The following is a 26,831-nucleotide window of genomic DNA, read 5'->3' on the forward strand; positions in this document are numbered from 1 at the left end:
ACATTAAATATATATATATATATATAAATATATATATATATATTTCTCAGTGAAATCTGAGCATCTGAAGCTGCCACCTGTGCCATTCTGAAACAAAGTATTTCTCAGTACTACCAATACTGCAATACTGGTGCATGATAATTACATTCTAATATTTCAGAAAAGCTCCTTCTATGATTAACTGCAGTTGTGACAAATATAATGTTCCTAAGGAAAACACACTTACTAAAAGCTCAGTTTTACATCCCTTCCTTCCAGGAGGTGCAGAAGCAGCAGGACATGTAATCAGTGATCAGAGTACAGGAGTCAGTGAAGCTTCCCCAGACACTACAGAAACTGTGCCATCCACATCAGCGCCTTCACTTGGCACCAGCCCCAGCAACAGCCGCGGGAGCAGCAGCAATCCTCCAGGACCTGGGCGGACTGGCACAGCAGAACCCATCCTTAGTCTGCACTACAGCACTGAAGGCACCACCACTAGCACCATCAAACTGGACTTCACAGATGAGTGGTGAGTGACCAGAGAATCAGCCTTGACCTCAGCACACAAATCACTCCCACAAGCCTCTAAAGCGTTGGTCTCAAACTCAATTCCTGGAGGGCCTGAGCAGTAGGCACTACAACTAGTGTGATCCGATTCACAAGCAAATGACTCTAAAGAACTGGTTCTTTTAATGAATCACTCATAAAGGCTCACAAATTCACAGTATATTATTTTGAATCCATTAATAAAAACTAAAATGAAATAATTTTTAGTTGTGTTTAACCCAAAATGAAGTTTTGTGTACGTAAGTTTCTGCATTTGAAGTATACATTTTTCATGTTTTCTCTAAGAAATAAACAGTGTTGTTGTTGACAAAAAAACTATAATTAAAAGCCATTTTCATTAATTGAAAGAAAGCTGAAATAAAACAAATATTAGTTGAAATAAATTTTAAATACATTTTTTTATTTGCTTAAGAATTTTCTTTTTAATTTGGAATGTTGTCTTGGCAATTAAATAAAATAAGATGAAGTTGAAGTATTTAAATTTTTTAAACTGAAAAATAAACGGTAAATGGAAATATTGTTAATGTTAACTAAAAGGAAAAAAAGCTAAATTAATTTGCATTTATTTAAATAAAGCTGAAACAAAATAAAAATAAATACTAGATGAAAAAATAAAAAAATAAATGAAAATAATATATATTGCCTTTGCAACTAATACTAAAATTACCAGAATTAAAGTAAAAAGAAAGCTAAAAAGAAATATCAAAACATAAATGACTAAAAATTACAAAAGCACATTACAAAATAACTAAAACTGAAAATATAAACATTATAATATATTATATTATTATAATATAGTAATAACATCATTATAATTATAATATTATAATTAAAAATATTAATAAATACTATAATAGTATATAAATAATACTTGGACATGTCAGACGTCTGTGAATTGCAAACGATTATCTGAAATTCTCTTTGGCATCCTTCTTTATTTAATTGTGAGTATATTATTTTTAAGAATGCATTTTTTTGTTAGAACAAATCACTAACCCTTTTTTTTTTTACTATGCACAGGAGCAGTCCAACGTCCAGTGCCAAAGGCAGCAGTGGAGGACATAAGCCTGGGGAGGTGGGTGAGAGCCAGACCAGAGAGGAGGAGCCCACAGGTCAAACCTCGGAGCAAAGTGAGTCGACAACCACATGCCCATTGCTACAAAATTTGCGTTGTGTAGCTTATTTTTGGAGGTTATCTGAACTTTTCTCTCATAAACAGGTTCGAGCTCATCCTCAGAGAGTCAACCCACACCCATTGGGGGCAAAATTGCAGACGGTGGCACGGAAAAGGCCTCCATCAGCTCTCAAAACAGCACGCCACCGGCGGCACCACCAGAGGGGCTGCCAACCGAAGACACGGCTCGTCCCAGCGCTCCATCAGAGGAGCTCCAGGCTGCTGGTTCGGCGGAGCTGAGCGAGCAGTGCAGGAGGAGCGAGACCGCTGGAACGGGCGGCCAGGGTTCGACTCAACCATCCCGCAATCAGGACTCAGATGACAGTGACGACGACCCCATCCTTATCCCTTCAGCCAGGTACAGAGGAGGGCAGGGACAGAGGTATGGACTCTCGTTATGTCAAGATGTTTAATGATGCAAATCGTCACAATGTGTGGGCAAATGAAATGACAGGCGGGAAGTCCCATAAAACATGACAACATGAGTTTATGCTAAACAGTGTTTATCTTTTGGACAGTCATAAATAAAATGCTACTCTTCTCATTAGATTTAATTACAGAGGATCAGCTGTAGGTGATAGGATGATAAGGTACTGTAATGTTTCTGAGGTAGCCACTTATATAATCTAATTGCAAGGGGTGCAGATTTGATTAACTTTTCATTAACCTGGTATTCATTTTGTGTGGCTGTGTAAAATATGCTATCAATTATATATTTTGTGTGATTTAGTAGTTCATGTTAACTTTATTTCTGCCTGAGAGTGTGCAAAATGTTTGCATAATGACCATTTGGTTAGTTACTAACCAAGTAAACTAATTTCATGCATGAATTTACAAGTTACCTTAGGTATAATTGTTTGGAGTTCAAAAATGTATTCAGATTTTCACACACAAAAAAAAAAGTTGAAAATAGTTGTGCTGCTTGGTATTTTTGTGGAACCCATGATGCATTTTTTCAGTATTCTTTGAATAGAGAGTTTAAAATAACAGCATTTATTTGAAATAAAAATCTTTTATAACATTATAAATGTCTTTAATGTCTGTTTTGATCAATTTAATGCATCCTTACTGAACAAGAAGTATTAATTTCTTTAAAAAAAAATTTTCAAGAAAATGTCAAAAAAACTGAACTTCCACGGCTCTCTACAGACATCAGTGTTTCATCAGATTCACTCAATAAAAAATTTGTTCTCTTAAAGAGACTGTTACCAAATACGCTATAAGTCACAATGTAATTCCATGAATTATCAGCTATTAAATGAAATATCAAAAACACATCATTGTATGAATTTAACATGCACATAAAAGTTAATGTTGTTACTGTTATGTCATGATAGGTGAAGCCCCATCTACATTGTCTGCAAAAAAATATATTCAGATCAAATATTATCTCGCACAATGCTGTAAGACTTTGTAAAACTATTTAAGCTTGTGAAAATTTGACCATCCTCGACTAATATTATGTTGAGCTGTAATGTGTTTTAAAGTTGTAAGTGCATAAATGATTTTTCATGAGCATTGCTCTGCATGCTCTGTTTTTCACAGACGCTCCGCCGCGGCTCGGATCCAGGAGCTGTTCCGCAGGAGAAAAGAGCGGAGAGAGATGGAAGAGAGTGAGACTCAGAATATCAGGAGACCCTCTGTCAAGATGATGTACAAGGGGCACCGCAACTCCAGGACCATGGTACGCTATGTCTATTGTACTGTATGCATATTGTACACAAAAAGCAGCTTTCTGTCACTTCTTATTAGTTCTAGTATAACATATAAACAATCATGTAATAAAACATTACCAGATGTTTCACTTTAATGACCTGACTGTGCATGTAGATTAAAGAGTCGTGTTTCTGGGGGAATAACTTTGTGATGAGCGGCTCGGATTGTGGCCATATCTTCATCTGGGACAGACACACGGGAGAGCACCTGATGCTGCTGGAGGCCGACAACCATGTGGTCAACTGCCTACAGCCTCACCCTTATGACCCCAGTGAGCAAAAAGATACCTGAAAACAATAGATAGAGACCCATGAAAGATTTTGGTTTAGATGATTTGGATCACTTCATTTGGTCTGACGTTGTGTTCTTTTTTTTAACAGTTCTTGCTTCATCTGGAATTGACTATGACATCAAGCTGTGGTCGCCTTTAGAACAGTCACCGTCATTTAACAGAGTCCTTGCTGAAGAGGTATGGACAATGTTTTCTGCTTAATTCTGTGAAGAATGTCCTGTTTTGATTCTTCAGACTTTAAAATGGGTATTTTTAATGCATATAGTAACACGTTGTTTTGAGATGTAATTAAATCCCCACTAGATGGCACTAGAGCTCCAAGTACTGTGGTTGTAGGAACTGTCTGCTTTTATAGAGGAAAATACATAAAATAGAGGCATTTTGAGGCAGCTGTATTGGTATATCTATGCCTTTGCGACAGGAGTAAAGTGTTGGCAAACTTGTGGATTTAATTGAGTTGTTTGTGTGCTGTAGGTGATTGCTCGTAATGAGTTAATGCTGGAAGAGACGAGGAACACCATCACCGTCCCTGCTTCCTTCATGCTCCGAATGCTGGCATCATTAAATCACATCAGAACAGGTGAACTTCCTCATGTCCCTTTTTTAACTCACTGACTGTATACATACAGTGAGATCCAAAAGAGTCCAAATTGAAAATAAATTTTGTCTAATTATCTTTTAAGTTATTTTAAGATAAATAATATTTATCAATGATATTTACACTTCTTTTTTTTAACTGACCAGCATTTGTCACTGGATACTTACTCTAGCATTTGGTTTTACTACCTTGAACAGGTGTCTAAATGATCCCTTTTTTTATCCTCAGACCGTGTGGAGGGTGATCCTTCGGAAGGCTCTGGACAAGAGAACGAGGATGAACAACAGTAGCCCTTCTGCTACAAATGAATGGTTTTTTGCTACAGTGCACTTGAGCATTTGAGATTTGTACAAGTTACAAAATAGAGTATTTCCTTGTTAGTTCAGTTTTTGGCATTATTTTTGTAATGAGACTTTTCGTACTAATTACTCTATATGAGAGTAAACTGCATCTGGGGAGTTCATGCAAACAAGATGATACGTAAGAAATTGAAAGATGTGACTAAACGGCTGGCGCTTGAGAGTATTTAAGTGCAATATTAATTTGTTAAACGGTTGAGCTTGGAACGGTGTTAAGTGTGAAACTTTATTGTAGCCTCAAATTAAGAACTCTGATGTTTGTATACCAGGAATTATGCATGTCAAACATGAGTTTGCAGAAAACATGTTCTCTTAGTCTTTACCAGTGTTGGCTCTTTTTTTGTCATTACTAAATCTTTTGCATTGCACAGGGATCTTCTGCCTAACCCCAGTTACAGGTACTACTTGCAATATTTCATTATCCAAACCAGCCATTATACATTGTTACACTGCAGAATGTTTGTAAAAGTTTATTAAAATGAGAACCGTTTTTGACTCCGTCTATACATAAAACCCACTGCTGTCTAGCCAAATGGCTCTAGCATTAATTGGCAGGTCGTGTTTCTCTCTCCTATCAGCACAGATGGCCTTTGTTGTGGCAGCTGTTGGCTTGAGCGTTCTGCTAAGTGACTAGTGAACGCTGGGAAAAGCTATCACTGATGAAATATCTCCTCATCTAATAGCGTGCCATTCTATGCTAACCTCATTCAGCACTTTTAAGGAATGCAAGCCATCTTTTTAAGTGTTTTTCCACAGATTTTCAGATTAAGTGCCGGTTCCTTTTCAATCCATGTACCAGAGACATTAAATGTGTTTGTGATTCAATCAAAACATGACTGAAAGCTTGTTGGATACCCATAAAGAATTTAATAACACAGTACAAATAAAAAAAGCATTATGTGCTGTGGTTTGCAAACAAATAGTGCAGCCAGAAGGAGCGCTGCAAATGACAAAGTGGCCTATTAATATTGGTATATAACTGACTGGCATAATGCAAAAAAAAAAAGAAGATTCCACAGGAATGATTAATCCTTACTGAGTAAATTTTCAAAGTATACTAAAACTAGTAGGAACAAAAACAGATGTGAGAAGTCTCTGATCAAACGTAACAAAATCTTCAAGTGCAATTGTACCAGTGACTTCAGTAATGACACTGCAGATGCTTTCTCGCACCAATACATTGTCAAAACATTTTAATCAGATTTTCCACCAAAAACTATGGATAAAACAGCATTTTAAGAGGTATTCTACCTTTTATCATGCCCAGTTTCTCTCTCTCATTTACATGTTAATTAAATGGCTGAAAAAAATATTTTGTAAGGCGTAAGGGTATTTTTTTGGCCACATCAATATAACCCCAAAGACATTTGGTATATTTTCTATAAACCTGGTGGCACTTATAATAATAGAATATATTAATAGACCTGAACTTAAAACAGTGAGCTGTAGGATAATCATTCTTACAAACAGTCAGGGCATGAGTGCTTACAGTTTCCTTATAAGAAAAGAGTAAACATAATACACAGTACCCAACACAGGCAAAATATATGAGGCAATATATGAGGGCTGGACGTGATTTTACAATAACTTTTATGTTACAAAAACATAACTTATTCTGGTGAGTGACAGATCTAGTATGTAAACTACACATAAATCACTGTATATCTGTAAACATTTATCTTAAGCGTTCCTTGTACCTTTAAAAGCTACAGATTACACAATCTGGTCCATTTACCGAGTCAAAGAACTACATGGAAGTGTCACCTACTTTTTCCTCTTGCTCTTCATCATCATCATCATCTTTAACTATTCCTTCATCGATGCTTTCCATCCTGAGTCTCTGTCCATCCAGGTAACGGGGAGTTCTCTGTGTGTTTCGTACTGTGAACAGACTTGTTGGAATTTGAGTCCATTCCCCAAAGAGTTGAAGCTTGGCATCGTTCTCTATAGCCTTAGCCAGAGAAGACGCAAAGCTGTCCAAAGACTTATGGATGTCTGCCGTCACTTGGACTACCAAGGGGTCACCTTGAGAAAAATTAATTTTAAGATGCTTCTGTCAAAGCTCTATAACATGCTGATGATTAACACAAAAAATTACTCCTTTTGCAAAACTGCCATTTATAAGTGTCTTTACAAAGAAGGTTTGTGAGGCAAGATGGAAAAGCAGAATTATAAAGTTTCTTCTGTACAAAACTTTAAGGTGGGACTACTGTTCTAGACATAAACTAGTATGAACAAATGTTATTTTGTAAGTCTACATTTCCTTAAATGTATCATGTAAAAATGACCCATTTTAATGGCTTAACATGGCCATGACAGACTAAGTAAGTGCTCTATCACATTCATCTAAAGTTAACACTCATAGGCCTGGTTTCATAGAGAGGGCTTAGGTTAAGCCAGGATTAGGCAATAGGTCAATTAGGACATTTAAGTAGTTTTTATAAACGTGCCTTAGAAAAAAACATTACTGGTGTGCATCTTGAGACAAAACAAAGGCACTTACATATTTTTAGATCAGTCAGTGCAAGTTTCTTTCAGTTGAAACAGCTCAGGTTTACATTTTAGTCAGGGATTAGTCTTAAACCTTGTCTGTGAAACTGGGGGATAGACTTTAACTTTTGACTATAACCTTTTTTTTTTTTACTTTTGAATAGTATTGTTTATGTAAGATTTCTTTTCATTAAAGAAATAAATACTTCTATTCCACAAGGATGCAGTAAATTGATCAAAAGTGACTAATGACTTTTACATTGATTTGAAATAGAATACTTTTTGTAACATTTTTGTTCTTTTTAAACTTTCTTTTTATCAAAGATCCCTAAAAAATTTATCTGTTTTTCATTTTTTTTAATTATTAAGCAGAACAGCCATTTTCAACAATTATAATAAGTAGAAATGTTTCTTGAGCACCAAATCAGCATATTAGAATGATTTCTGAAGGATCATGTGACACTGAATAATGTCACATGAGTAATGGCTGCTGAAAATTCAGCTTTGCCATCACAGGGTTGAATTATATTTTAACATATCTTAAAACAGTTATTTTAAATTGTAATAATAATACAAATTTTACTGTTTTTACTGTATTTTTGATCAAATAAATTCAGGCTTCTTGAGCATAGAAAAAATAACAATAAAAATAAATAAAAACACTTTCTTACCGACACCTAACATTTGATTAGTAGTGCACTTATTATATTAAACCTAATAGAACTGGTGCCAAATAACATTTTGTAGAGCCACTTTCTATTTGCTTGGTTTTGTACTGCAACTAACAAAGACATTTTTGCATTTGATGTCAAATAAGAACATGTTAGATACCTTTAGGCATCTGATCCACTTGGTCCTCGAATGTGACAGAACTTCTCCTCTTATTGGCAGCACAGTGGGCTGAGTGGGAGGGCTCTGAGGTGTAGCCGTCCAACAGCATGACGTCTGTAGCTAGAGGGTAAATCACAGCAGGCATCTTTCAATCAAATATCAGTTTTAACACTGCTCAACAGCACCCACCCACACCAGTCTGGACACTGTGGGAGAGCCGCAGAGCAGTGCCGTCTGTCTGTTATGCGATACTCATGGGCTCTGTGTTTCCTCAAATGGCACACCCTGATAACAACAGCCTGCAAGCCAATAAACCACCTCTGCTGACTGCTAAGAGCTGTGGGGGTTGATTCTGTTTGATTTCCTTGTATTCAAAGAGGTAAGGATGCAGCAGTATTAAAACCATGGCCTATACTGATAAACAATGATATTAAAATTCTGTTTAGTTTTTTCAATGTAAATGACTAAAATCAGTCAAACACAAGTGAATTTAGTCATCACAACATTACAATGTATAGTATATATTGAGGTTTGCTAACAATTACATTTAACTGTTACTAAATTATTAGTGTTTTTAGAAAGCAACTTTAAGTAAGCATTAGATGATGGTAAATTCAAATGTAAAATGCACAATAACAGCTGATAATGATAAATATATCACCAATATCATCCAGGATGGTACTAGTATTTTTTGCAGGAATGCACAATAAAGTCATTACAAAACCAAAAGGGTATTTAATAATTCTTTTAAAGGCTTTTTAAAAGTTCACTCAAAAATGAAAAATTGCCTCCATTTACTCAGCCTCACCTAAATACATTTGAATATTTTTCAAGAAAAAGGCAAAAGGAGATTTTTATTTAGATAAAAAGTTTGTGCAGTTCTCTTCCATAAAACAAAACTTGGAGGCAATGGATGATATTGAGATCAAAAGTATGTTTTTACCGTTCATTCATTATATGAGTCTTCTAAAGCCATTTGATTTTGTGTGAGGAACAGACTTTAAGTTATTTAGGTTGTTATTGACTGAAGGCCTTCCAGTTTGTTATAAATCTCAAATCTGATTCAGTTTTCAAATATTCAAACTGATGCACGGTCAATAATGTCAAACCGTATTTGTTGTATGACTTACTGCTGAACGCAACATGTCAGTTTATGCAGAAGTGAGAATGAGATTCAAGAACTACAACGAAAGAGAAGATTTTCAGTGAACAGCGACATGAATTTTGGCCAGCCTGTTCCTCATACAAAATTGATCTAGTATGGCTTCAGAAGACTTGAAATACAGCCCACAAGTGGCATGGACTATTTTTGTGGTACTTACATAGTGCTTTTTTAAAACTGACAGGAATTGTCCCTGAAAGACATTATGCTAAAATACCTCCTTTTTTTGTTCCACAGAAGAAACTAGGAAGTCATTAGGTTTGGGACAATGTGATGGTACGTAAATGATGACAGCATTCATTGTTGGATAAATGATTCCCTCAAATTGTTTTAAACTGACATGTGTTATAAACAGCAGAAGGTCTACCTGAGTCCTGGGTGTAGCTGAAGCCAGTGTCTCCCGTGCTGCTTCCACGGCCCAGGAGCGGTCCACCGCCCACTAACATGGCTGTCAGGTGAGGAGACATTCCCAAATCTGTCAAACAACAAAGATCCTCAGACATCTCATCCAAACATTAGATTATGAAGAATACCAGGATACAAATAACAGCAGCAGCAGGCTCACCCGTTATCCGGTTAGAGATGCTAAAAAGACGAGAGGTCCGGTGCCGTATAACAAAAGACTCTCTGTAGTAGCGGTCGCCAAAGCACATGCCCAACAGCTCCTTACGTACGGTCTTATTCCACAGCCCATAAATAAGTGGATGACACACGGCACTGGTGAAGGACAGCCAGGAGACCAGTGTCTCCATCTGTGAAGAAACACTGTCTTTACCCCACAGTGCTTCAGTGCTGATAACTACCACATATGGACCCCAAGTGGTCAGAAATGTCCCCAGAACCACCAGAATGGTGACGAAGGCCTTGCATTGGCTCCCAGAGTAGACCAGGCTCTTGCGGCTTCCACTAGAAGATGTGGAAGTATTGGAGTTCTTGCGACCATTCTTCTGAGAACTGGACTCCTCTTGAGGCACCACCACACTTCCGCAGTAAACCTTGCGAGCTTTGATGCGGGCCACGCGGAAGATGACGCCATAGCAGATCAGCATGGCCGCCAGTGGCAGAAGGCAGCACCACGTAACCCAGAAGGCAGTATAGCTGATCTCCTCGTGCCAAGCCACTGTACAGGTCCACTTGAAGCGGTCAAACTCAAAGGCGGACCAACCGAAAAGTGGCGGCAGGCATCCGACCAGGGAGTGGAGCCACACATAAACGATGACGACCACAGCTCGGTTTCCCGTGATTTTCATGGGGTAGATCATGGGATATAAAACGGCGTAGTACCTAGAATGAGACGGACATTGATATAAAACAGATACAGTTCAATAATTCCCTCGTGAGAGACACATGACTAGCCAATGGAAAGACAAGGGGGTCTTTCTCTAAGACTCTCAAGCTGCCCCAGAAATAAAGTAGAGTGTGGCTTCTAGGTTTGTGTATTGATAAAGCTAAATAGGTCTGGTATTTTTCAGTGTGCATCTTGTTAATAAAAACAGTGGATCTGTTCAAGCAAAACTGGACTTAAGTTAAATGTCATGGTGAACTACAGGCTTTAAAAAAAATACAGTATGGCCATTGATTACATCAGTCAAAAATAGTTTTGCCAAGAATTGTTCTTGAATTAACTTGAATTTGAGATTTCGTAATAATACAACAATTGACTGAACAGCAAGTATATTTGCTTATGGGTCAATCACATGACACTAACTTTTTGTATCTGTCTGTTTATGAATTTATTTAAAAACACATAAAAAAAATGCAATTCATAGATACAATGTTTTTAATTTCTGTATTGAATTTTCTATTAATATTTAATGTAAAGTTTGCCCACCAACTCAGACTCAAACAGTCCAAACGAAATGCAGAAAAATTTAAAACAGGAAAAATTATATGACAGAGAGGACCAATGCAAACCTTTATGACCTTGTCAAGGTCAATTACTCTTTTAAAATATCTAGCTAATAATTGTAAAAATTTTTGGACACAGCAAGGTTGTAAAATGTCATGTGGTGTGACTTTCATAAATTATATTTATTACTTATATTATGAATAAATTATTCATATTTGTAAAAAAATATATATATATATTTTTAAAATGTAAAAAACAATATTACGATCTGTACACTTGCATGTATAAGTTGTAAGGAAAATATGTTATCACTTTTTAGAGTCATTAAATTTAAACTTTGACACTAGACGTCTGTTCCTTTTCTTTATCATAAACAGTCCTATTAATTATTTACAAGGATTTCTCAAACTATAGGATATGCTAACATAACGACTGACCTGTCAATGGCAATGGCTCCTAGTGTAAGCATGCTGGATGAGCTGACGAGTAGATGGAGCAGTGCTGTGAAGTTACACCAAACCACTCCAAACATCCAATCCCGACGCACCGAGCTGGCCGCAACGAAGGGCAGCGTTAGGACAGACAGCAGCAAATTGGACAAAGTCAGGCTGAAGACAAACTTGTTACTGGGTGTCAGTAAGTAGGGCTTCTTATATAGGGTCACCACAATGACCAGATTCCCCAGACATGCCAGTATTGCTATGATGATGATAGAGACAGACTCCAGGACCATGAGCCCATCGTCATCCAGGCCGTTAGTGGAGTTGGCCACCGCTGTCCCATTCTTAGAGCTGTTCATTATGGGAGGCTGCTGGGTACCCAGGACTGGACAGACATGTTGACAAACTACAAGATATGAGAGGAAATGCAGTCTGATAAAAGCTGTCTGGAACATCTGAATGCTACAAGATGAAGAAATGATCTGGTGTGGTGGGTTCATTCAAGGGTGTCCTGTAAAGCACTACAAAGCTGTAAAGCTGATTTTGTTTGTACAATACATTGTACAAATGTGGATTACACATTCTTATAATACACTGTTTGTTAAGAACTGGGCTGTGCTGTGAAAAACTCTAGTCTGAAGAGACTGTGCTCAGATTTTAAGTAAGACTTCTACCAATTTAGAATCACAGGATTTAAAATGAAACGTTTCACAACTATATGCACACAAAATATGCAAGCTTTACTGTAGACAACATTACGTTTACAATAATAAAATAATCATAAATCATTATATAAAATATAAAAGCAATGACAATAATAAAAAACAATACAAATCAGAACAAATGTTAAGACACTTAAGCCACACTTAATATACACTCACCGGCCACTTTATTAGGTACACCTGTTCAATTGCTTGGTAACACAAATTGCTAATCAGCCAATCACATGGCAGCAACTCAAAGCATTTAGGCATCTAGATGTGGTGAAGACGACTTGCTGAAGTGCAAACCGAGCATCAGAATGGGGAAGAAAGGGGATTTAAGTGACTTTGAACGTGGAATGGTTGTTGGTGCCAGACGGGCTGGTCTGAGTATTTCAAAAACTGCTGATCTACTGGGATTTTCACGCACAACCATCTCTAGGGTTTACAGAGAATGGTACGAAAAAGAGAAAATATCCAGTGAGCGGCAGTTGTGTGGACGAAAATGCCTTGTTGATGTCAGAGGTCAGAGGAGAATGGGCAGACTGGTTAGAGATGATAGAAAGGCAACAGTAACTCAAATAACCACTCGTTACAACCAAGGTATGCAGAATACCATCTCTGAACGCACAACACGTCGAACCCTGAAGCAGATGGGCTACAGCAGCAGAAGACCACACCGGGTGCTGAAACGGAGGCTACAATTCGCACAGGCTCACCAAAATTGGACAATAGAAGATTGGAAAAACGTTGCCTGGTCTGATGAGTCTCGATTTCTGCTGCGACATTCAGATGGTAGGGTCAGAATTTGGCGTAAAGAACATGAAAGCATGGATCCATCCTGCCTTGTCTCAATGGTTCAGGCTGGTGGTGGTGGTGGTGGTGTAATGGTGTGGGGGATATTTTCTTGGCACACTTTGGGCCCCTTAGTACCAATTGAGCATCATTTAAACGCCACAGCCTACCTGAGTATTGTTGCTGACCGTGTCCATCCCTTTATGACGACCGTGTACCCATCTTCTGATGGCTACTTCCAGCAGGATAATGCACCATGTCACAAAGCTCAAATCATCTCAGACTGGTTTCTTGAACATGACAATGAGTTCACTTTACTCAGATGGCCTCCACAGTCACCAGATCTCAGTCCAATAGAGCACCTTTGGGATGTGGTGGAACGGGAGATTCGCATCATGGATGTGCAGCCGACAAATCTGCAGCAACTGCGTGATGCTATCATGTCAATATGGACCAAAATCTCTGAGGAATGTTTCCAACACCTTGTTGAATCTATGCCACGAAGAATTAAGGCAGTTCTGAAGGCAAAAGGGGGTCCAACCCGGTACTAGCAAGCTGTACCTAATAAAGTGGCCAGTGAGTGTATATCACTGCATTAGATAACAAATACATAAGAAAAAATAATACTCTTAGCATTATTATAACATAATACTCAAAATAGCACTCTTCAGGCAAATATATCACACAAGGAAAAACTTACTGTAGATGCATTTAAGTTCAAATCTAATGCAATGAATTTCATATAGTTTATGTGCAGCTCAATCATCCAAATGCGTTTGGGGCCACTGGATGTGGATCGTCTGTCATGCCTCTTCAATAAATCGTTCACCATGATTCACGTCCAATGAACAACCACAGCAATGTGATCAGCTAGCGGAGAGTGCGAAGCGCACGCACTCTTTCTCTATTTTTCCAACAACAGCGATATTTTGCATTGCACAAAAATGTGTTTCCGACCACTTCGATTCAAAATTGCATAGTTGATCCTAATGCAATGATAGATACAAGGATAACGTACCAGTTTTCCAGGCCAGGCGATATCACGCTGTAGTCCAGCACGAGTAACTTTCTCCGGCTGGCTTTGTTAGTCTGCGACGACTAACTTTAATCCAAAAACTTTCTCACTTCCTGCAAGATGCTGAGTTTGTTTTCTCAGGCTTTCGCGGAACAAAAACGCTTTCCGGAGACGCATGCTCAAAGTTTCAACGCAGTTACAAAGTATTAAATGATCCAGGGATGTTCATTTGTTGCGGCTGCTGCGGTCGGCGGTGAATAAAGAGGCGCTGCTGACGTCACAATGGCGTCGGAAATCCTCCTCTTTAAAACTTCCCTCCATCTCGACTGCAGACAGTCCAGACAGAGGGTCTCACTCTCACCGGCTACATATAGTCTGCTCTGCAATGTTCTCATGGGGAATAATATTTGCAAAAATCGTTTTGTACGTTTTTTTTATGTCTGTATTCCACCAAAAATATCTACACATATTCAAATTAACAGTGAGATTTAGCTATGGTTAAAACAACAGCAGAACAATTAGACGAAAACTATCTATCTGTCTGTCTGTCTAATACAGGTGCATCTCAATAAATTAGAATGTCGTGGAAAAGTTCATTTATTTCAGTAATTCAACTCAAATTGTGAAACTCGTGTATTAAATAAATTCAGTGCACACAGACTGAAGTAGTTTAAGTCTTTGGTTCTTTTAATTGTGATGATTTTGGCTCACATTTAACAAAAACCCACCAACTCACTATCTCAACAAATTAGAATACTCCATAAGACCAATAAAAAAAAATTTTTTAGTGAATTGTTGGCCTTCTGAAAAGTATGTTCATTTACTGTACATGTACTCAATACATGGTAGGGGCTCCTTTTGCTTTAATTACGGCCTCAATTCGGCGTGGCATGGAGGGGATCAGTTTGTGGCACTGCTGAGGTGGTATGGAAGCCCAGGTTTCTTTGACAGTGGCCTTCAGCTCATCTGCATTTTTTGGTCTCTTGTTTCACATTTTAAATAAATGAACTTTTCCACGACATTCTAATTTATTGAGATGCACCTGTATTATATAAACATAAAGGCTGTGTGTGTGTGTGTGTGTTGGGCTGACCCAGAGCAAGCAGACATTAATTCAACACTAGGTGGCATATACGTGCTGTAAACTGTAGGAACACATTAAAAAATTTCTGCATTCATCCACCTCAAATTTTGGGAAATATTTAGTTATTTAGATGCGCTTAAAAAAAAAACAAAAAAAAAGATTCAGCATTTAATATATTTAATTACAACACATAAAATAAAAACTATTGTCATATCAGTGAAAGCACAGTGTTTATTCAAAATCACAACCAAGCAGCTCAATTCTCATAGTAATGGATTTCTGCCATTGTTTTGGAATAATCCGGATGAATTTGGAAAATATTGGCGGGTAGATGTAGTTCTTTACTTGGCCATTGTTATCTGTGTTGCCTTGAAATGTCTGTGAAAATAAAAGAAAACACTTTTTTCTCAATCTTAAGACACAAAACACTGTGGTTAGATGTTGTGCAGAAACTTATTCTAATCCCAAAAAGTGAGACCACTTACCTTTTGTTCATAGTCCTCATCATCCGTGTACTTAGTCCATCTCTTGCCGTCTTCACTGTACTCCAGAGAATATGCTGTCACAAACATCTCATTGCCTAACGATTTGGCCCCCTGTGTTATAATTCCAGTTATCTTCTTTATATCCTTGAGTTCCACCTGGATCCATGGCTGCATGTCATTGTTCTGTAAATTGCAAACAGTTTATTGAGGCTTGAGGTTTGAAGTGGAGTAAATACCTTTAAGGGTTTCATTTATGAGGTATATCTTTGTTACCTTGGCTTGCCATGCATTGGCGGTCCCATATTTATTTAAGCGTGCATACCAAGGATGCCACTGGCCAGAGTACCAACTGGAGGCCACAGAACTGGCAGTGATTTGAGCATCTTTAATGAGGCCACTTTCTATTCCCAGTGGCACAGAGCAACCTGCCAGCACAATGTGGCGGATTAGTACAATGGAGCTGAACTTTATTTTGTCTTATAAGGCAGTATGAGAAAACAAAATCTGTACAATTTTTGTCCATACCATCAAGCTCACAACCATAGTACTCCAAACGGACAGTTGGGTAGCTGTAAGAATGTAAAGGATACAGCCTCACATATCGACCAATCAGAGGTGGGAAAAATATATTCTCCTTCATGTCATAAGCTTCGCTGTTTCCTTCAAAAGTCTGTTGGGCATTGGAAAACACAGTGCAGATCTTATGGGCTGTTCACACAGAATGTTTTGATTTGGTTTAAAAAGAATGAAAAATGAATTAAAAAATCCCTAGGCACGTTTAAACAATTAATTTGATGCAGTGTCTTCAGGTACATAAAGACGTCAGTCTAGTAGTGCAGTGCTTCTCAACCAATGTTCAAATGCCCCCCTGGCCCTAGTTTTGGATTCAAAACCTATTTTAATCAATGGGCACTTCTCGATTCTGTAAATTAAACTAAAAATATTAAAATTTAAATTAAAATGATGCAATTTCAGGATATTGTATGTTTTAGTAGATGCATGTTTTTCTTGACTCTTAAGGTTGTTTGTGATTTACTGAATAAGGATTAAGAATATTTTTTACTTGCAATCTGTTCCCCCAATTTTTTTAGAGCTTGACATAACTAGTAAATGTAATGTATATTCATCATACAAATGCCCATGGTGTTAGATTTCATGAGTTTACATTACTTTGTACCAGGTCTAGAAATAACACTACATTAAATAGGCAGTCTGGGTTTTCCAAGACTGTGGGAACCCTGGTTCGTCAAAGGAAGCAAACTGTTGTTGAGAAGGTTAATTAAAATGATAAATATCTTGGTTTTTAGTTGTTTTAGCTTGTGTTTTCTCATTTTAAATAATTTGAAGTTGTCTTAAGGCAAGTTTGCTGAGGCCCCCTGTTTGAGAACCATTGGTCTCTGCATGTTTACATAGAAAAACAACTAAAATGCTGTGCAGTGGAACATTGTGAACAGATCCTTATGCTGAAATGTGCATTCACTTTATAACCACACAGAAATAGTCACTTGCCTTTCTGACGGTATCGCTGTCTCCCTTGTAGAAAGTCCACTTCTTTTTATCAGTGCTGTAGGAAATGGTGTAGTTCAGCACAAAATTATGTTTTAACAATTGCTTGGCTCCCTGTGTGGCAACTTTACTAATCACTACCGGCCTCTGGAAGTCCACCTGGAATACAGGATACAGCCTCTTCAAGTAACTAGTCATTAGCATTTCTTTATTTATGGGCTAATTGTCTGCACACCATTATGAGTGGTTACCTGAATGTGCTGTCCTGTCTTTGTTGTACTCCATGCATTGTATTTCCCTGTATTATGTAGTCTGGCCAAATGAGGATACCATTGTCCTTAAAAACAGTTTTAAATGTGTTAATAATGTGACCCTGACTATGCTACATAAAAAGCTATAGGCTACTTTCAAATCCTACCTCTAGAGTCAGATGCTGATATGTGTTCATCTTTCACAGTTCCAGAGATGAGACCAAGAGGATGATCACAGACTGCAAAACAGACCAGGTAAGATTTTAAGACCTGACAGAATCAATTGTTTTCTTGTAATAAGATCAGCATGATAAATTACTGTATATGATACCGTTGTCTAACACAAGGAATAACGTCTGCATTCCCCTCTGCTGTGAGAGTCCAACTTCAGACTCCAGCTGCCAGAGACCAGGCTTTGAAGGCAACATTTCCAGTGTGGCAAATCCACCTAAATGATGGGATCTGAGTGTGAATGGCCTTTCTAGATCATCTAGGTAAGTAAGTATCTTCTAACACCACTACACACCTGGTAAAAGTGGGTAAACTCCCTGACGGTGGTCCTTTAATTCCTTATTTATGAACGTTTGACCATGGAAATGGACACTGTGGAGGTCTTTGGGAGAGCCCATGTTGATCAGATGCCACTTCGCCAGCTGATTTGTGTACATTCGCAGTCCTTTGAGACTGTAGATAATACCATTGATAGCTGACAAAAAAACAGACATAACAGATATAAATTTGTCAAGTAAGTTTATGTAAAGCAATATTTTTAATGGTCTCAATACTTGCTCCAATTTATTTAGTTTTAATCCAATGATAATGACTGTAGTATAAATACTCCATTATAATTAAAATAATGGCGCTAAAAAAGCTGAGGAGAAACAGTTTTCTTACCGTCAAACTTTAAATTATTTTTAAAATTTGGATCCATGACTGCTCTTTTGTTTTTCCTTTCAATCCTCTCCCGATTCTCCTCGTAGTACCAGCTCTTATTCTCATCAAATGTCATAAAGAGCAGGACAAACTCTCTTCTGTCCAGAGGCTTTTTATCCAGTGTACCCTTCCTGCACACCAGAAGCGGTCCAATCAGCCCAGAGTTTATATCTCTCTCCTATGCAAGAAAATAATTTAATTGTAAGTCAAAATTAATAATAGTTATTTGGCACCTGTTTGTATTCAAATTGAGTTATGGACAGCCCTCATGGAGCAATCTTTAGTTAAGTGGAAAATTAAGAAGCATTCATGCTTACCGGATTCACTGCAGAGTAGTAAGTCCACGTTCGACAGTCAAATTCATTATTTTGAGGTCCAGATTTGGAATTTATAGTCCACATGTAGATAAAGGTGCTGTTGGGTTGTACGGCATCGTCCTGTTTGTACCAGTACGGCGACTGATCATCGTAACTCAGGCCTTCCATTTGTTTTAAATACTTTACTCCATTTGCATGCAAAGAGTACGGACGGCTGGCAAGGTTCCTGAAAAATACCTAGCACGAAAAACAGGAATGTAATTGTTTATGTTTTTGTCATATGATTTGCTTCTAATTTTCATTTGTACACAAGTATGTTCACATATTCAGTGGTCTACCATAACAGTCTGATCAACTTCAGCTTTAATGACCGGACCCAGAATTCCCAGGTGTTCATCCATTTCCCCTCGGATGTCTCGGATACTAAAGGTGCTGTCCAGGTACTTTCTGAACACCGCTTTTTTGAAAGATGTGGGCCTCTCGTTTTGAGATGATTTATCAAGCCTCCTTTGCAAACATAAAAGTGATTTCGCAAATGGGTTATACTCTTTTAGATTCATATATTCATGCTTTTTGTTTCTAGAAATGCAAAATGTGGATCATTTGAAATACATGATGCCAACAGTACCTCTGGCCGTAACCAGCATAATCCCATTCTTCCTCTTCCACTGAGATGAAAAAAGTTCTGGTATTCTTGTCTCCAGCAATTTTTAAGAAATGCTGGGATGTTACATCAAGCGCTGGGCTTTGAACATCCGCTGTTTTGCTATAAGGGTCTTTGTACTCTACATATTCATATTCTTCTGGGTGATCAACTATACCATCAAAATCTTCACTCTGCTCATGCTTTGGAACATATAACTCATAATCATTGAAATCGCGTCTTGGCACTCCTATGACGATGGATTTCCCCATCAGGTCGTCCTCGCTAGAGATAGGCCTGCTTCCCCTTGGGGTCAACCAAGAAGGTCCAAAACCTCTTGGAGAAAAACCCTTTGGAGAAACATCAGAACGTGGCTGTGGCTTATACTCTTTCCTTTTCTTCGTCTTCATGCCATATCCCTTTCTCGGCTTTACCCTCTGGTGAACTACTTTTTTTTTCTTTTCAGTCTTTGGTTTATTTGAACTTGCTGCAGACTTGTCTGAGATGTATTTGTTCATGTGATCTGGGATTTCCATATGAACCAGTTCATGGTTGCCTTCATAACCCCAGTGCTCTTCTTTTGGATCGAGATGAGATGTGAGTATGGCCTCGCTGTGATTGTTCTTTAGATAGATGACTACTTCCTCTTCACTTTCGCTTTCCGAGCCGTTTTTTGTGGATGAAACATTGAAAGGGCCAAGAGAAAAGGACACGTTCTCCGTACTGTCTGACGAAAAGAGCTCTGATGCATTTCTTAAAATTTCACTGTGAGATTTCATTGTAACATTAGTGGGTGATGTTCTGTTCTCTGTTATTTCAGATTCAAGGTCGAGACTGAAATCAGACAAAGTTGCATTTGAAGATTCAGACTCATTGCTTTTCAAAGTGCTGTTTCTCAAAGACGAAGACAAACTGAGATTAAAAATGCTCTCAGTTTCAGAATTTACCTGCGAAAACATCTCACCGGTGTAATTCACCTTTGTGCTGTTGAGTTCTTGAATCCTTGTTGTGTTTTCAGTTAATTCACCAATCTCCTCTGGTGTGTCCGTTGGTGAGACATTATATTCTACTACAGTCTTATAATCTGTTGAAACTTCCGAGGGATGACCACCATCCAGAAGCACAAAATCCTCCTCAGTTTGTGTCTCTGAGCTGTTGGAGAGAGAATCAGGACTAGGCACATGGTATATGAAGACGTGACCCGAACTATCACGGTCACCATCCGCTAAGTCAGTGTTATTTTTAGTGTTTGCCTCTTCTTGAATTACTGTTTTGTTTTCTAAGGTTTGGTTTGAAAGCAAGAGGTTTGATTCAGAAGAATTTAGAGATGGACTGTCACCTTCCATGGTAATGTTTCTGTCACCAACTGGAGCATCAGATGAAGTGATACTGGTATTAGTGGGGAAAATGTGTATTTCATTCATTGTGTGGGTGATGTTGGTTTCAATTATTGGAGAATGAGTAGTATTCACAGAGACACTGTCTGCCTCTAATGATGAACTGACGTTTTCTACATGAGTAGTGTAAGCGGAGATACATTCTGTCTCTAATGATGGACTGACGTTTTCTACTATGTTGGTATTTATTTCAATATCCAGAGTAACATTTGTTGAGACACTTTCCATTTCATTCACTGGCTTTGTTGGTACATTGCGGACCTTTCTTTCTACAACTGGAAAATGTGAGATAATACTGTCCGTGTCATTGTTTGACATGACTTCTGGTTTGGAATCAAAAATGCTTGCCATGCCTAGCAATGCCTCTTCTGTGCTTTCATTCAAGACTTTATTTGAAGATTGTCTCTTGTCCAAACCAGCCTCGTCAGCTGATAAACCATGAATCTGATTGAAAGATCCAAATGTAGTATTGTGTGATTTGTCCAACTCGTCACTTGAGGCTGGGCTTTTTGTCTCAATAGTCGGCAATAAACCATCGTCAATGTCTAGTATCGAAAAGTCAATTAGCTCAACGTCATCTTTAAAGTTTTTGAACGTCCTCAAGCCAAATTCTTCTGCATAGATTTCGGTGTCCTCGTCAACCATGATAGGGTTTATTTGTTTTGGTTCCTCTTTTTTAATATCACTGATGGACACAGGTTTCCATACAGTGAATTTTTCTGGTTCATAATCATATTCCATAACGTAATCTCTGAAGCATTCAAGGTCCTTGAATTTCACCCTCATCCCTTTAGTGGAATCGTGAGAGTTCAGTGATGCTAAAAGCCAAATACCTATAAAGTGAAGAATGTTGAGTTTAAATTCATAGTTTTTGTTTTATGTATTTCTTTGTATAGTCAGTGACAATGTCTTAAAATTTAATTAAATCCTTTGGAAACTCACCTATATTAAGCATGTTCATAGTGATAGTTTCACCAGTCATGGGAAATAGACTGAGCATATCCTCTTCTCTGTTTTTTAGCTCAAATGTATGGCCATAAAAAGTGGCAGTCTGGATGTAATCTTGTTCGCCAACATTTGACACATGCCAAGTCACGATTTCACCATTACAAAATCCCAATTCTTGGCCACTTTCATATACATAGCCATTGATTGCTGTAAAAGTTGATGCAATAAATACATGTTCCAAATATGAATCAACAACACTAATATGATCAATATCAGAAAATCACTCACTGTGCATAACGTTGGATTTGTAAAACTCTGGATCATCTCTTTTAACTCTTTTGGGGTCACTGCAGTATGTGTTAATGTTCTCATCATGGTACCAGCTCTTGTTCTCATCAAAAACAGTAAACATGGCATGCTGTTCTTTGTCTGCTTTCAGCTAAAAAAGAGAAATGCTTTCAGTATCCAAAACTAAGTGAGCTGCTTTGCTATTTAGGCAGCATGTCAACCATCATACAGTCAAATTCATAATTGAGTTATTCAGAACACTCTACAAAAGTGGCAACTCCATTAAGTGTTACTCGCATTTTAATGTAGGCTTGTCACTAAGCTAAGATTGTGAAACTTTAAGCACAAAAAATGCATATACCACTCAAATATTGGTTGAAATAGCAATTATAGATTTGTGAAATAACAGTAATAGATGCATTTTTAATTCAGTAATGCAAATCAAAATAGGTCCATGTAGCTGTATTTATCATTTCTGTGCTGGATTTCATTTTCCTCAGTTTTGCCTTATCTGTGAAGAAAACATACAATGCTGCCCTATATTTTGTGCAAAAAAGGTAGCATATAAGGCACAATTACTTTGCTGCCTACTGTTTGGAACAGCCTTCCAATAGAAGGTGTTTCAGTGCCTTAAACAGTGGTATTGTATAGAAATGATTCATTAGTTTCATTTCAACCATTTGAGTCATTTGACTCTGACTCAGTGGCCTATTACTGTATATTGCAAATGGAAAGCAGTTACCTGGACATTCTTTTTGTTGAGGGACTGGCTCTTACAGATGAGAAGAGGACCCACAAGACCAGAAGCAATGTCTCGAGGAGTGTCCACTGCACTGTGGTACATCCTGGTCAGACATCTGGGGTCACTGTCCGTTGGTGTATCTTCCTCAGACACACTCCATGTATATGTGTAAATCTCACCTGGTTGAATCCCGTGTGTCTGGTTCCCTTTCAAATGAACAGCAATTTTATTTAAATACATTTTTTTCTCATATCAGTCATGCTTACTTTTTTGTTTTATGATTTTACAGGTATCTTTTCATTGATAAGGACTTTAGAGATTAGGGCTGCATGAAATTGGAAAAAACTGAGATTGTGTTATTTTGTATTTTACGTATATGTTAAGATACATCAGTTTTTTACCAGATGACTTGAATAGCTATATTTTAAAAAATAAAATATGAATAAGAATAATAATTAATGCATTTGTATAGAAAATAAAAATAAATATAAAAAAAGCTGAATGGGCATACACTTTGCAAGGACCAACTCAAAGATATTTCAGTATGTCAGCATCATCAAAGGCCACATTCCCACTGTTTTTGATGCATTCAGTATGACTAATAATCAAAATAATATATGATTTTTACTGTGATTATTATTAAATAATAATATTGAACAAAATAAGAAAAACATTTTAATATTGCACTGTAAAATAAAAAGTGAGTATTCACTTCGTAATTTTCATAATTTTTAATCATTAAGCCATCTAGCATTTATTTTTGTGGTTTGCGATTATCAAATCACAAAGGCTTTGATTTCAATAAATATGCATTGTTCCAGAGTGGAGCATTTACTTGTGTGCAGCTCATAACTGTTTGTTTTCAGTGTATCAGAGCAGTAAACGAAACAAACCGCTTTGAGACGCTGAAACAAATACCAGATCATGAGCACAGTGCAGCACTTCACTGAAGCATGCAACATGTATGTTGCAGCCTTCGTGATTTGATAATCACACTAAGCCATCTCGTGTCTTCAGTTTTATTCCAATACATCCTGCAGCCCTGTTAGAGATGTCAGCACATTTCTTCTCATAATGTTGTCTGCTGATTTAAATAAAGAGGCATATATGAATTTTATGCATGTATAGTGTAGAATTGATGAATATAAATTCATAGATATCAAACAAACCTTCTGCAGGATAACTGGCTCCTTCTGCTGCTTTATCAATGGTCAGTCCATGAGGATAGATACTGTACGGACGTGATGCTTTGTTTTTAAAGACAATCTATAGAAACAACATTACAATCATCATGCATCCTGACCAGAAACATTAAAAATGTTCTTAACCCAAAAGAATAAATAAATAAATAAAATAGTAATTATTAGAGCTGTGATTATGTGAGAAGCCTTATACCTTTATGACATCTCTGATTTGAGCTCTTATCACTGGCCCAAGAATCCCAAGCTCTTTCTTTCTCTGCTTGTCTTCTGCTCTCTCTTTAAATGCGCCATCTTTATACTGAGTAAATACTGCTTTTTTGTATTTTTTACCTATTCGCTGAGGCCCCTGCTTTAAATATTTTGATCGGAAATCCCTGAGTGGATAAAAGTGGGATTAAACATTAGAATGGAGCTCACACAAAGGCATGTCCTATTGATGAATCACGATGCACATACCCATCCATGTTTTCTGGCATATTTGGAGCATAATCCCAGATCATCTCTTCTGCTGCTATGTAGTAGGTCCACTCTTGGCTTTCTTGTTTCTGTTGGATGGTAAGTCGTCTTTTTGGTTCTGTGTACTCATCACACGTCTTGATATTTAGGTATCCATGCAAACCAGCTGCAAATATGAACTCAACATATAATCACTTTAATAAAGTACAAACTGTCAGCATTAATAGTGATTCTACAAAGCTATGAAGTAGAGACTGTATGTATTGATGTTTTAAATAAAGAATTCATGAAATCTTGTGGTTTCTCTGGCCGTTTTTACCTTCCAAGTGCCTGCTAATGTGAGAGGAAATAAGCCAGCGGCCGGGGTGGATACCATTCATACTGGCACTGGTGGCAGTTCCACTAATGATGCCAACAGATGAGGTTTTGTGGCCATCGTGCAGCAGGACTTGCCCATTGAAGTGTACAGAGAAGAGCTCTGGCTCAGAGCTCATTCCCAGCAGGTGCCAGCTGACTTTGGAGTGGACACAGATGTCCAGATCTGGAGGACGACAAGGAGGAGCTTTACACCTCAGTAGATTTGCAGAAATGATATGTTATGTGTGTAAAATATCAAACCAACCTGGTACCGAGCCATTTGTGTAGCCATTTATAGTGTATTTCACATTGTGTGCCTGTTCAGGGCCCCCGGTGCTGTACCAGCTCTTGTTCTCATCAAACACTCCAAACAACAGCACAGCCTCCTGATGGAAATGAATCTGATTTCCGGAGCCGTCTAGGGTGCCTGTGGGACAAAGACACATTAATCGTCTAGACAAACAGAGCTGTTTATAGTTGCGTAATTTCTGGGAAACTCAAACTGTATAGGTTAAGCTGGGGAAAGAAGTCCCATAAGAATGGTGTACATTTACAGTACTACACTGTAACATGAGTTCAGCATGTACATGATAATGATGCATCATTCAGTCAGTGTATTATTTTATTAAGGTAAATAAATAGACACATCTGCATTTTTTATTGAATAATTCGTTTTCGTCAAAATCACAGCTTGAATTCCATAATAGGTCTGCAAGGATTCACAGGCAAATAAATGAGAATTGGAAAAAAATGACATTTGAAAAGCAAAGAAATCAAGATTATTTGAGATATTATATTATTTTAGATATTTTTTTTTTTAGAAATTAAATAATTGTTATTCAGTAAAATGAAATTATTATTATTAGATACTTTTTTATTTCAGTGTACAATAGTATTATTACTAGTAAAATATTCCAATACTGATTTCACTATATATAGAGTCTTTAGCATGCTAAAGTCGACTGTAAATCCACTTTAAATCCACTTTTCCATTTTAAAGCCTATATTTTAAAAATGTTCATACCCACATACTGCTGGCAGCCTTTTAGCCAAATTCACTTAAATAAAATATATGTTACTGTACAAATCTGCTGTAAATAAATTATGTCCGCAAATCCCCCAGTAACAAATAGACAATGCTGGGTAGTAATTGATATAATCTGGATTACAATCAAACTCCAAAAATTAAGTGCTTGTACTTAAAATATCACATTTGCATGTTTAAGGCTCTCTGACATCATTTAATGGTCACATGACATGCAGGTAAACAAATTAACTATTAAATTTTTTTAGTAAGTGTTTTTTTTTTATTGATGTTATTTTAAATGCTTTATTTTATAATTTCATTCATTATTAGCTTTTCATTAAACTCACAAACCCCCTGGAGTTCCTTTATGAACCCCAGTTTGGGAAACATTGACATAATGTAATGTTCAATGCACTTCATGTTATTAATTACAACAAAATGAATATATTTTCTTACTCTTTGTATTTTAATATCGATATGGTACAAGATTATCCTATTTAAATCAATGTGAAAATTGAGTTCAATGAGATGAGGTCAAAAGTAATCTAGAAGTAATTAAAAAGTAGTCTGATTATATTATCTAAAATGTTGTAATGGATTACTTTACTCACTACAATTTTTGTCATGTAATTTGGAATCAGTAACGGACTACAATTTGTAAGTAATCTACCCAGCAACATAAAAGAAATGAAAAGATCACTATAATCCAACGTAAATAAAAAAATTATTAAAAAAATATCTCATATAATTAACAAATGTTGGTGTTCACATGAAGAATCATAATAAATAAGAGCATAGCCATTCAGTAAATGTGTTGAGATGAGATTTAGTGGTCAAGAGGAAAATTAAAGTTGGGCATCTTAACCTAAGCATAAATGTCATAATAAATATCACATTGTAAATCCAGGATCTTGTTTTTGCCTCACATACCTTTCTTGCAGATCAGCATTGTGCCTATTAACCCTGCATTGTAGTCCTTGACTATGTCAAAGTGGGAAAGGTATGTGTAGGTGATGCATGGGGGGTCCGCAGCCATAGGGGTCACCTCAGACGTCACCTCCCATTGGTATGTGTGCTCTTGGCCGGGTAAAATTACATCATCTTCTTTCTCATAGAGTGACGTGTTGTCAAAGTATAAAGATCCTAAATGGGAACGGTAGCAGTGTGAGAAGGATGCAGCTTCAGATGGTGTTCAGATGGTGTTCAGATGGTGGTGGGGGGGGG

General features: G+C 37.3%; 3 protein-coding genes across 6 annotated transcripts in view; 1 reads left to right on the plus strand and 2 right to left on the minus strand.

The window, feature by feature from the left end:
- Positions 1–5,178, plus strand: part of LOC107748145 (DDB1- and CUL4-associated factor 6-like) — a 29,706-nt gene extending 24,528 nt beyond the window's left edge. For 2 of the 4 annotated variants that reach the window (XM_016562821.1, XM_016562825.1), the window contains 9 exons: positions 259–511; positions 1,570–1,679; positions 1,769–2,105; positions 2,272–2,313; positions 3,269–3,407; positions 3,554–3,710; positions 3,820–3,908; positions 4,206–4,311; positions 4,558–5,178. In XM_016562821.1, the coding sequence (XP_016418307.1) occupies positions 259–511; positions 1,570–1,679; positions 1,769–2,105; positions 2,272–2,313; positions 3,269–3,407; positions 3,554–3,710; positions 3,820–3,908; positions 4,206–4,311; positions 4,558–4,619 (1,295 nt within the window). In that variant the 3' untranslated portion in view covers positions 4,620–5,178. The remainder of the gene's footprint in view (positions 1–258; positions 512–1,569; positions 1,680–1,768; positions 2,106–2,271; positions 2,314–3,268; positions 3,408–3,553; positions 3,711–3,819; positions 3,909–4,205; positions 4,312–4,557) is intronic. The other 2 variants (XM_016562822.1, XM_016562824.1) reach the window with 2 other exon arrangements.
- Positions 5,179–6,014: 836 nt separating this feature from the next.
- Positions 6,015–14,521, minus strand: gpr161b (G protein-coupled receptor 161b). The gene is made up of 6 exons (XM_016562829.1): positions 13,975–14,521; positions 11,458–11,866; positions 9,737–10,455; positions 9,539–9,646; positions 8,010–8,129; positions 6,015–6,713 (listed from the first exon to the last, which is right to left on the minus strand). The coding sequence occupies exons 2-6, from the start codon at positions 11,817–11,819 to the stop codon at positions 6,436–6,438; spliced, it is 1,587 nt and encodes a 528-aa protein (XP_016418315.1). The 5' UTR covers positions 11,820–11,866; positions 13,975–14,521; the 3' UTR covers positions 6,015–6,435.
- Positions 14,522–15,263: 742 nt separating this feature from the next.
- f5 (coagulation factor V) overlaps positions 15,264–26,831 on the minus strand; it is a 13,642-nt gene continuing 2,074 nt past the window's right edge. The window contains exons 4-25 of the mRNA XM_016562830.1: positions 26,538–26,750; positions 24,846–25,007; positions 24,543–24,764; positions 24,224–24,389; positions 23,961–24,141; positions 23,735–23,831; positions 22,566–22,771; positions 21,824–21,974; positions 21,530–21,742; positions 19,176–21,420; positions 18,886–19,054; positions 18,548–18,784; positions 18,192–18,408; positions 17,824–18,003; positions 17,629–17,745; positions 17,465–17,536; positions 17,298–17,383; positions 17,050–17,205; positions 16,066–16,210; positions 15,814–15,965; positions 15,541–15,723; positions 15,264–15,433 (exon numbers count right to left, since the gene is read on the minus strand). Coding sequence (XP_016418316.1) covers positions 15,287–15,433; positions 15,541–15,723; positions 15,814–15,965; positions 16,066–16,210; positions 17,050–17,205; positions 17,298–17,383; positions 17,465–17,536; positions 17,629–17,745; positions 17,824–18,003; positions 18,192–18,408; positions 18,548–18,784; positions 18,886–19,054; positions 19,176–21,420; positions 21,530–21,742; positions 21,824–21,974; positions 22,566–22,771; positions 23,735–23,831; positions 23,961–24,141; positions 24,224–24,389; positions 24,543–24,764; positions 24,846–25,007; positions 26,538–26,750 — 5,717 coding nt within the window. The 3' untranslated portion in view covers positions 15,264–15,286. The remainder of the gene's footprint in view (positions 15,434–15,540; positions 15,724–15,813; positions 15,966–16,065; positions 16,211–17,049; positions 17,206–17,297; positions 17,384–17,464; positions 17,537–17,628; positions 17,746–17,823; positions 18,004–18,191; positions 18,409–18,547; positions 18,785–18,885; positions 19,055–19,175; positions 21,421–21,529; positions 21,743–21,823; positions 21,975–22,565; positions 22,772–23,734; positions 23,832–23,960; positions 24,142–24,223; positions 24,390–24,542; positions 24,765–24,845; positions 25,008–26,537; positions 26,751–26,831) is intronic.

This window comes from Sinocyclocheilus rhinocerous, unplaced genomic scaffold (assembly GCF_001515625.1).
Source record: "Sinocyclocheilus rhinocerous isolate Xijiao unplaced genomic scaffold, SAMN03320098_v1.1 scaffold289, whole genome shotgun sequence".
In the NCBI taxonomy this organism is placed as follows: domain Eukaryota; kingdom Metazoa; phylum Chordata; class Actinopteri; order Cypriniformes; family Cyprinidae; genus Sinocyclocheilus; species Sinocyclocheilus rhinocerous.